Source organism: Corylus avellana, chromosome 10 (assembly GCF_965113065.1).
Source record: "Corylus avellana chromosome 10, dhCorAvel1.hap1.2, whole genome shotgun sequence".
In the NCBI taxonomy this organism is placed as follows: Eukaryota; Viridiplantae; Streptophyta; class Magnoliopsida; order Fagales; family Betulaceae; genus Corylus; species Corylus avellana.
Window position 1 is genome coordinate 14,081,272 of NC_142499.1, and position 11,030 is coordinate 14,092,301.

Here is an 11,030-nt window from a genome sequence, read left to right on the forward strand (position 1 = left end):
GAAGCCTTGTGTGGACGGATATCCCTCATAGGAGGGGAGAAGACAGGCATCAAAATTGTTCAAGGAGAAGTTGCAGCAGACCGAGAAAAGGGTGAGCGATGTTTGGTGGGTAGGATTGGAGACAATAGGAGAATAAACAAAGAGGCCTTCAAGAGTGTTCTTTCGAAGATATGGCGAATTTCGGGATCTGTTCTTTTCAATGAAGTGCAGGATAATGTCTGGGTATTCGAGTTTGAGGAATTCAATGATAAGAAGAGGGTAATGGAGGGAAGGCCATGGTCATTCGATAGACAACTCCTGATTCTGAATGATTTTGATGGAAGTATCCCTCCGGCACAGATGCAATTCACTCATTCCCCGTTTTGGATCCAAGTACATGACATGCTGTTAATTTGCATGAATAAGGGGGTGGGTGCAAAGATTGGCGAATCTCTGGGAGCGTTAGAAGACGTTGATGTGGCTGGAGATGGTGGTGGATGGGGAAGATGCCTAAGGATTCGGGTGAACATTGATCTCCGTAATCCTTTGGAATGAGGCCGGGCTTTATCATTGGGAGGAAAAGACTACTGGGTGACGTTCAAATACGAGCGTCTTCCCCTTTGCTGCTTCGATTGTGGTCGGATTCTACATGGGGCGAAAGGATGCACGGTGGTAAAATCTCAGCGTAGGCATGAACCAGCAGGTCCCAAGCCATGGGGTGTCTGGCTCAGGGCGGAGGAATCACGGAGGAGAATGAATGGGGAACCAGGCGAAGGTTTCTTCCAGGGAACAAGCCGACACGATGACGGCGCTTCGTGGAAGCAGGGGAATACCGAAAAGGGAAGTCCCGTGAATTATGGGAACCCTAGTAACGTCAACCGCTCTGGTTTTGGAGAAAAAGATGGTGGGAGCGCATCTTTCCTTAATGAGGATAGGAGCGTTGATAATTTTATTGATGAAGGAGATTCTGCTGAAATCTCGGTGGGTATGAAGCAGAATGCGCTGGCAGGGACCAAGCTGGTAGGAAAGATGTCACGTGGCGAAGGAAAAACAACTGACGTGTGCATGGAGGTGGAGAATGTAGAGCCGTGTCCTTCTATGCATGCACCCATGCGTCACGTAGCCATACAGGGATCAAAAGCCGTGTTTTAGACTTCTGAGAAGAATAAAGAAGAAAGGGACCGCACGAGTATGACACAGAATGTGGCGACGGCAGGGGACTCTCAAGCGGCAATCCAGGAGGCTCCTGATGGGATGCACTCTGCTCAGCAAAACTCTGACTTGATGATGGATAAGGCAGACGATCAACAAGTGGGGACGGTAAGGGGATCAGTGAGGCGGTGGAAGCGTCAAGCTAGGAGGTCAGAGCAGCAAATGACCACTAATAATCTGCCAGGGCAAAAGAGGAAAGGCCGTGTGGATGAGGTGGGCGGTGACAGGGAGGAGGTTGGAAAAAAAACCAGGAAAGTTTTGCCTGACTTAACTGATTTGGCGGCGGCTGTAAAACAGCCCCGCCACGCTCAATGAGTATTCTTAGCTGGAACTGCCGAGGGCTTGGGAACCCTCGGACAGTTCGTGACCTTAGCCAAATGGTTAGGGACAAGAAGCCCGACATTTTGTTTTTAATGGAAACAATTTGTAATAAAACGAGAATGGAATGGCTTAGAGTAAAACTTGGCTTTGCGGGTCTCTTTGCCGTCGATCCAGTGGGCAGAAGTGGAGGTATTGCGTTACTATGGAAGGAGGACAATGGTTTGGAGATACAAAATTTTTCGCAGAGGCATATCAATGCCACTGTGAAGAGAAACGGCGATGGTTTTCAATGGAAATTAACCGGTTTCTACGGACATCCGGACAGCTCGAAAAGAAAGGAGGCGTGGGCACTCTTACGGCATTTACAAACATATAGGCCGGAGAGTTGGATGTGTGTGGGTGACTTCAATGAAATAACGCATCAAGGAGAAAAAACCGGCGATGCAAGAAGAAGAGAAGGTCTCATGGCGGATTTCCGAGAAACACTAGAAGATTGTCGCCTGGGAGACCTTGGTTTTATTGGGCCGAGATACACATGGTCCAACAAACGAGCAGATGGTGTTTCGACCCGAGTTCGTTTGGATAGGGCAGTAGCTAATACCACTTGGTGTGCTCGCTTTGGAGGAGCAGAAGTTCAGGTCCTTGCAGCAAGAACCTCTGATCACAATCCCCTATTAGTACAGTTCAAACAGAAAAGGACACAAGGTGGGGCTGGTGGCAAGGGATTCAAATTTGAAGCTCGGTGGTGGCTGGACCCAGAATGTGGGGACATTATTAAAAAGGCCTGGAATGACTCGGTGGAAACAGGGGACAGCATGCAGTCTGTACGTAGTGGCTTGGAAAATTGTCAATTTCAATTGAAAAGGTGGAGCCGTATAAACCATGGCAACTTGGAGAAGAAGGTGGAGAGCATGACAAAGCAATTGGGTGTCTTGCAAGCTGGAGACCGTCCTGAGGATCAAGAGCTGATTAAAAAATTACAATTAGAAATTGACACACTACTGGAACATGTAGACACAAAGTGGAAACAGAGAGCTAAGCAACATTGGTTTCAGAAAGGTGATAGAAATACACCTTTTTTCCACGCTTGGGCGAGCCATCGGAGAAGGGTGAACTGTATACAACGGGTAAAGGATGATGAAGGTCGGGAGTGGACTCAGCCGGATGACATTGGTCAAGCTTTTGTCTCCTTCTATCAAAAGCTTTTCCAAACTGATGGCCCAAGGGGTATAGACGAGTGTCTGGAGGGATTAGAGGTACGGGTTACTTCTGACATGAACAGGTGGCTCCTGCGTCGGTTTGTGGCGGAGGAGGTGGATTTTGCACTTTCGCAAATGGGTCCCTTGAAATCCCCCGGCCCGGATGGTTTTGCAGCATGTTTCTACCAAAAAGCCTGGGTTGTCGTCCGACAAAAGGTATGTGCAGCTGTACTAGATTTTCTGAATGAAGGCATTTTTTCTGCTGAGATAAATGAAACCCATATTGCTTTGATTCCCAAAACCAAAAATCCCTCTTTTATCACTGATTTTCGGCCTATTAGTTTATGCAATGTCATTTATAAACTAATTGCCAAAGTCTTAGCAAATCGCATGAAGAAAGTATTGGGGGATATTATATCCCCCAACCAAAGTGCTTTTATTCCTGGCAGATTGATCACGGATAATGTGATAATTGCGTTTGAAGCTCTACATACTATGGACACCCGGTTGAAAGGCAAAGAGGGTTATATGGCGTTAAAATTGGACATGAGCAAGGCTTACGATCGCGTGGAATGGGATTTTTTGGAGACAGTAATGCACAGAATTGGCTTTGCCCCCAGGTGGGTCCAATTGATGATGACTTGTGTGAAAACAGTGAGTTACTCTGTATTGATTAATGGTAGACCATATGGCAAAATTACCCCTACTCGTGGTCTGAGGCAAGGGGACCCATTATCTCCGTATTTCTTTATTCTCTGCGCAGAAGGGCTTACTACAGGGATTAACAAAATGGATAGGGTGGGAGGAATTACCGGATTGCCTTTGACACGAGGGGGGACAAGGTTGACCCATTTATTCTTTGCTGATGATAGCCTTCTTTTTTGTAAGGCTGATTTGGTGGAGTGGTATTGTATCCAGAAGGTGCTACAAGATTATGAACAAGCATCAGGGCAGAAATTGAATAGGGGCAAAACATCTCTATTTTTTAGCCGCAATACTCAATCGGAGGTAAAAGCACAAATCTTAACAGTAGCGGAATTACACTCTACCCAACAATACGAGAAGTATTTGGGGCTTCCGGCACTCGTTGGTAAATCGAAGGTGTCCTCTTTTGCCGGAATAAAAGGGCGTATATGGGATAAGATGCAAGGTTGGAAAGAAAAATTTCTTTCCCATGCAGGCAAAGAAATTCTATTGAAGGCCGTAGTGCAAGCCATTCCGACATACACTATGAGTGTGTTCTTACTTCCCAAAACGTTGTGTACGGAGATTAATTCAATGATGTCAAAATTTTGGTGGGGATTTAAAGATAATGACAAAAAGGTGGCTTGGATGAGTTGGGAAAAAATGGGGAAAGCAAAAGAGAAAGGAGGGATGGGCTTCCGTGACTTACAATGTTTTAATGTTGCTTTGCTTGCCAAGCAAGGATGGCGTATTTTTCAAAATCCAGACTCTCTTGTGGCTCAAATTTTAAAGGAGAAATATCACCCAAATGACAACTTCCTAGATGCTCCATTAAGCAAGAAACCTTCATATGTGTGGCGGAGTATTTGGAATGCCAAGAAGTTGCTTAATGAAGGTTTGGTGTGGCGAGTGGGAAATGGGAGGCGGATCAAAATCTGTGGTGATAAGTGGCTCTGTTCCCCTACAACTTATGCTATACAGTCTCCAATAAATGTACTAACAGCTGATGCCAGAGTTAGTGAAATAATAGACCAGGACACACAATGGTGGAATATAGCTCTCATCAAGGACATATTTCTGGAAGAGGATGTAGCCAAGATATGCAGCCTAGCAATTAGCCCACGTTCCCAGCAAGACCGGATGGTATGGGCAGGGAATAAAAATGGCATTTTTTCTGTAAGGAGTGCTTATCATTTGGCGAAGGACTTAAATTCCAGGAATGACAGTGGCTGCTCGGGTTATGATAGTATGACCCCTCTATGGAAACGGATATGGAAGATTTCGGGCCCAAGAGTTATTCCCCTGTTTCTTTGGCAAGGCTGTAATAATATATTGCCCACTAACGAGAATCTGTTCAAACGGCGAATCATTACTAATCCCTTATGTCCGATTTGTCAGCTGGAAGTGGAGACCGTGGGACACGTCTTGTAGAGCTGCCCGGCAGCACGGGATGTCTGGATGGAGGGTAACATACGATTCCAGAAGAGCTGCAGCGAAGAGGATAATTTCAGTAGCATCATTCTGAGATTACGTGAGAGGCTTACAGAGGAAGATTTTGATTTAATGGCCTGTATTGCCCGACAGATTTGGCTGAGGAGAAATAAAATGATTTTTGAAGACAAATTCTCACACCCGAAGCTGGTATTTAAACTGGCATGTGATCAAATGGAGTTTCATAAGCAGGCGTGGCAAGGTGCCCAAGGAGCATCACCATCACAGCTGACTCGTGCAACAGGGGAAGTAGCATGGCAACCTCCACCAAGGGGACTCGCAAAACTCAATTGGGATGCGGCTATAGCGGCTGACAGGAATTTAATGGGAATTGGAGTGATTGCTCGGGATCATGAGGGCAGAGTGCTGGCGACACAATGCCTGACTAAGCCTTATGTTCGTGATCCCGGAGTGGCGGAAGCTATGGCTTTAAGGGCGGCAGTGGTGTTAATGGAACAGCTGGGCATTACGCAGGCTATATTGGCAGGAGATTGTATAGAGGTGGTGCAAGCTGTAAAAACAGAGGAGAGTAGCATGGCTCGGTTTGGGCCTATTCTGGAAGACACCAAAGAGCTTCTCAAGGTGTGTGATTACTGGGAAATTTGTCATGTCCGTCGTACAGCTAATGAAGCCGCTCATAGGCTTGCAAAACTGGCAGTCTCTCAAAATTTGAATAAGTTATGGATTCAAACGGTTCCCCCTTGTATTGGGGATATTGTAATGACTGAATCAATTTTCGTTGAATAATGAAAGAATTCTTTTTCCCTTCAAAAAAAAAAAAAAAAAAAACAGTCTCGCTTTATGGGTTGTTAGATTTGGTCGTGTTGATTTCTTCTTCGTACGATTGTTTTTTTATTTATTTTAGAAAACGTGAGAAACAAAAGAAATCAGACAAGTATCATCATTTTCACTAATTAAGCATTATTTGTTGTGTGTTTATCAAATTTAGTTTATTTGTTTCCTTCACTCCCGCCAAGCAGCATAAATCTAAGCCACTTGGAGCCTTTGGATTGAGAATTCTAATCTTGAGGGTCCCCTCTAAATAGGAATTTTTTTTTTTTTTTTTTTAAATTTTATTTTATTTTTTATTTTATTATTATTTTTTATTAATTAGATCTTCACCTTGCTGAAATCATCGAATGGATCATTTTGATTGTGATGTTGGATACAGGCCGATATATAAAAGCTTAAAAAATCGCATCACTTGCAGCCATTCTTGTTTTGCTTCTTTTGCTTCTTTATGTTCTTCTTTGTTTTTAAAAATTTTAATTTTATTTTTCTAGACATAATTTTTTTTTTATGTGATACTTGATATTTATGATTTAGCTTTGTGCAATGGCAACATTTATATTAAGAGTAATACTATTTAGTAGATTCATACACAACTGTTATACAGCTACAAATGACGTCATCTAATTATATGATAATGATAATTGTATAAGAGTTTATTAAATAGAAGTATTTGTTTGTTAAATGAATGGAATGAGTGGTTTAAAAATTGGGTCAAACTCATTGAGTTAATTGTAAAAATTAGGAAATTTTTTTACTTAATCCCATGAACATTCATCACTTTTGTAATTACCTCTCAAATTTTAAAATCTTTTAATTTAGTGTATCGAACTTTTAATTTTTTGTAATGTCGCCCATCTGTTATGTTTTCCTGTTAAATCATGACAAAATTTTCAAACTACCAATGTTTTTTTTTTTTTTTTTTTAAATTTATTTATCATAAAAATATAAAATAAAAAATTGCAAAAATTCAGGTGTGAGTATTTTTGCAAATTCTACCCGAATCTGTGCAATTTTCTTGTCTTTTTTTTTTTCAACAAAAAAAGAAAGAGGGTATTTCAGTAATTTTGACATCACTCCATTAGGATTGAATGGAGGATGTATGACATTGCAAAAAATTTGAAGTTCAATATTCTAAATTAAGATTTTTTTTTATGAGTAATTGCAAAAATGATAAAAATTAAAAAGAGTTAAATGAAATTTCTCCTAAAAATTAACAACTTAAACATCAATTTATAATGAATTTTCCCTTAATAAAAACACACGTGGAGCACCGAATTGTACCTACTAATTGGTACAGTAGGATCATAACTTTTCTATCTCTTTCACAAAGATTTGTTGTTAAAAAGACTGTCATTTTCTAATGACATTTTTTTTTTTTTTTTTTTTTTTTTTTTTTTTTTTTTTTAACGTGACATAAAGGTAAGAAGTGTTTTGCTTTTAGTTTATATTTGATTTTTTTTTTTATAAATTTTTTTATAAAATACACATGCTTGTTTTAAAAAAATCCAAACAAATGTAGAGCGACTCTTTACTTATATAAATATAAATATATTTTTTAATAAAAAAAAAGTGGTCATTTGTGTAACTGTGTAAGTACTCTTTGTAAAGGAGTAGGTTAACTAAACGACCACCCTTAGACCTTTTTTGGCAAGAAGTAAAAGATTTTAAACTTGCAACTTTGTCCTTTAAGCTCACAAAATACTCGAGCCATGTAAATAAAGAAGAATATTAGTATTGATACATCTCAAGCAAAAGACATTTTAATTAGAAAAAAGAAGAAGCAAAAGACATTTTACCACCAATAAAATTATAAAATGATTGTAAAGATTTTAAATGTCCAAAAGTCAACAACCCTTCATGAAATTAAAGACGAAAGGCAAAAAATAAAAAAATAAAATTGCAGAATTGATGCCTCTCAAGTCCAAATATATATATAGAGTCGTGATACAACTTACGCCGGCGTGCTTCAACAGTGAAGCACGCCAGGCTAAAATTTTTTTTTTTTTTTTTTTTTCAAAAAAATTAAAATAATAAAATAATAATAAAATAATATTAAAAAAAAAAATCACGGCCGGCGTGCTTCACTGTTGAAGCACGCCGGTCGTGCTCAATATCTTTACCCATATATATATATATATATATATATATATATAGGTGTCGTTGAAATGTCCAGTTTCGACGAAATATATATATAATTATTTAAATTTTTTTTTTTTTTTTCACTTATTTCAATGTTGACATCCATTTCGTCGAAACTGGACATTTCAACGACACCGTGCCATTAGTTTATTTCAAAGGCCTTTAGAACACTTCATGTATTACGGATATGCTTTTGTCGTGGCATCTTCGGGAGACAATATAGACGTTGCTAGCGTCGGGAATTTAAGGTTTTTATTGGAGGTATATATATATATATACGTAAACTTTTTGTTGAAATAATAAATATGAGGGAAAATAAGCGGAAGCAATATATAAAATAAACACAAAGAACTTACGGGTGGTTCGGTGTTAGACACCTACGTCCACCACTCGGAATACCCCTAAGGGCTACATTGTGCTCATTAACTTTTTTTTTTTTTTGTCTACAATACAAAGGTCTCTATTTATAGGGTAATGTCTAAATATAAATTTGGTAATCAAATCCCCTTGATTTGATTATAATCCCAATATATAATTACAATCAACCCATAAATAAAGAATATTTCAATATCAGCATAATTATGGAATATATGGAATATATTTTCCATATATTCTAACATCCCCCCTCAAACTCAAGGTGGAATATTCTGGAACCTTGAGTTTGAAATCTGAAACAATGATGACGGCGGTGGTGGAGGTAGGGAACGGGCCGTAGATGATGACGACTACCGGAAGAGATAGAGGCTAGCGGGCGGCTAGCGACCGCGGCAGATGGCTGGTGAATCAAAAGGCCTGACAACGGGCCAAACTCCAAAATGGGCCGACAATGGGCCAGGGCTGACAATGAGCCAAACTTCAAAAGGGCCCAACAAAGGGTTAGGGCTGACAATGAGCCAAAAATCAAAAGGGGCCGATAACGGGCCAAAATCGAAAAGGGGCCGACAACGGGCCAGGGCTGACAATGAGCCTAAAATAAAAGGGGTCAACAACAGGCCAGGGCTGACTATGAGCCAAAAATAAAAAGGGGCCGACTACGGGCCAGGGCTGACTATGAGCCAAAAAAAAAAAGGGCCGACTTGGGCCAAAAATTAAAAAAAAAAAAAAAAAAAAAAAATGAGCCCACTTGGGCGGTTATCAGATCGGCGCACCGAACCTGACCGGCTCGTGGCGCGCGTGATGTGGTCCACTTGGACCGCTTCTTCTTCCCTCTTTTTTTTTTTTTTTTTTTTTTTTCACTTGGCTAAAACCTTCTTTTTCTTTTCTTCCTTTTATTTTCTTTCTTTTCTCTCTCCTCACTCCACGCCACACGCAGCACCTTTTTTTTTTTTTTTTACTTGGCTAAAACCTTTTCTGTTTTTTTTTTTTCTTTCCCTTTTCTTTTCTTTCTTTTCTCTCTCCTCACTCCACGCCACACGCAGCACTTTTTTTTTTTTTTTTTTTTTCACGCCTCTTGTCCCTTCTTTCTTTTCTTTCTCTTTCCTCCATTCACCAGTTTCTCCACGCCTGTCTGTCCCCATCTTTCTTCCTCTTTCTCTGCATATTTTGCTGCAACAGAGATGGCCATGCATGACTGGAGGAAAGGACGCTGGCATAACCGGAGGAGTAGATCTGGACGGCGCGGAAGCCGAAGACTAAGGCCGGCAGTGGTGGAAGCACTGGTTGCAAGGAGATTTGTGGCGGTGAATCGTGGACAGCCGGCAGTGCCGTGGCTGCTTTTGGAGTGACTTGCTGGCAGTGGAAGGTGTCGTTCGGCAGTGACAATGGCTATGGAAGGCGTCGTTTGGGAGTGGGATGACGCCGGAGAAGGCCAGACGATGGCGTGGCTCTGTCGGATGGAAGGTAGGTTGAATTGGCTGTTGCTGACTGGTGGTGGGCTTTGTTGTGGTTGTCGGCAAACAGTTGACTTGATCTTGTCATGGCAGGTTGGATCGGACGATTGTTATGGAAAACAATCGGATTGACAGACAGAAACATGCTTGAGGAAAAGAAATATGAGATAAATTGAACAGCAAAAAATAAGAAAAATAATTTGAGTCCACAAAGAAAGTGGCTCTGATACCATGTTGAAATAATAAATATGAGGAAAAATAAGCGGAAGCAATATAGAAAATAAACACAAAGAACTTACGGGTGGTTCGGTGTTAGACACCTACGTTCACCACTCGGAATACCCCTAAGGGCTACATTGTGCTCATTAACCTTTTTTTTTTTTTGTCTACAATACAGAGGTCTCTATTTATAGGGTAATGTCTAAATATAAGTTTGGTAATCAAATCCCCTTGATTTGATTATAATCCCAATATATAATTACAATCAACCCATAAATAAAGAATATTTCAATATCAGCATAATTATGGAATATATGGAATATATTTTCCATATATTCTAACACTTTTGTCGTGGCATCTTCGTGAGACAATATAAACGTTGCTAGCGTCGGGAATTTAAGGTTTTTATCTCTCTCTCTCTCTCTCTCTCTCTCTCTCTATATATATATATATATATATATATATATATATATATATATATATATATATCTCATTTCAGGTGTTTTTGGTGGGGATTTGTTCTCTGTGTTGCTTGGATGTGTATGGGAGATTTTAATGAAATTACGAATATTTCACAAAAATATGAGGTTGGTCTACGACCTGACAGATAAATGAAAGCATTTAGAGAAGTTTTGGAGAATTGCAACTTCAGTGATTTGGGGTACGTGTGGTCTAAGTTTACGTGGTGCAACAATAGAGAGGATAATAATTTTACTAAAGAAAGACTTGATCGTGTGGTGGCCAATTCGGAGTGGTGTGATAATTTTAAGGATGTGGATATTTTTGTTGTGTCAGCCAGAAGCTTAGACCATTGCCCTCTGTTCATTGCTTATGGTGAACAGAGGGTTGAGATTGCGGATTCGGGTTAGAATTTCAAATTTGATACAAGTTGGTTGGTCAATGACACATGCTATAAAGTAAATAAAAAAGCCCGGGAAGTTGGTGAGTTTGAGGGGACACTCTGGATAGCATGTAAGATGGTTTTTTTTTATGAAAAATGTTTAGTTGAAAACATTTTTTGGCGTTTGGCTCGTACGAAAAATTAGCGAATATTTCTTTTATTTTCATTCAATCATAAATATCGATGTTTTTCCACAACATAAAAATATTAATATAAAAAAACTAAAAAAAATCAACCTAAAATTTATGTTTAATTAAAAGATAC

At 39.9% G+C, this 11,030-nt stretch overlaps 1 protein-coding gene across 1 annotated transcript; it reads left to right on the plus strand.

Annotated features, from left to right (window-relative positions):
* Positions 1 to 4,853: 4,853 nt before the first annotated feature.
* LOC148583376 (uncharacterized) lies at positions 4,854 to 5,633 on the plus strand. The gene has a single exon (XM_088511387.1). The coding sequence runs from the start codon at positions 4,854 to 4,856 to the stop codon at positions 5,631 to 5,633; it is 780 nt and encodes a 259-aa protein (XP_088367513.1).
* Positions 5,634 to 11,030: the final 5,397 nt, after the last annotated feature.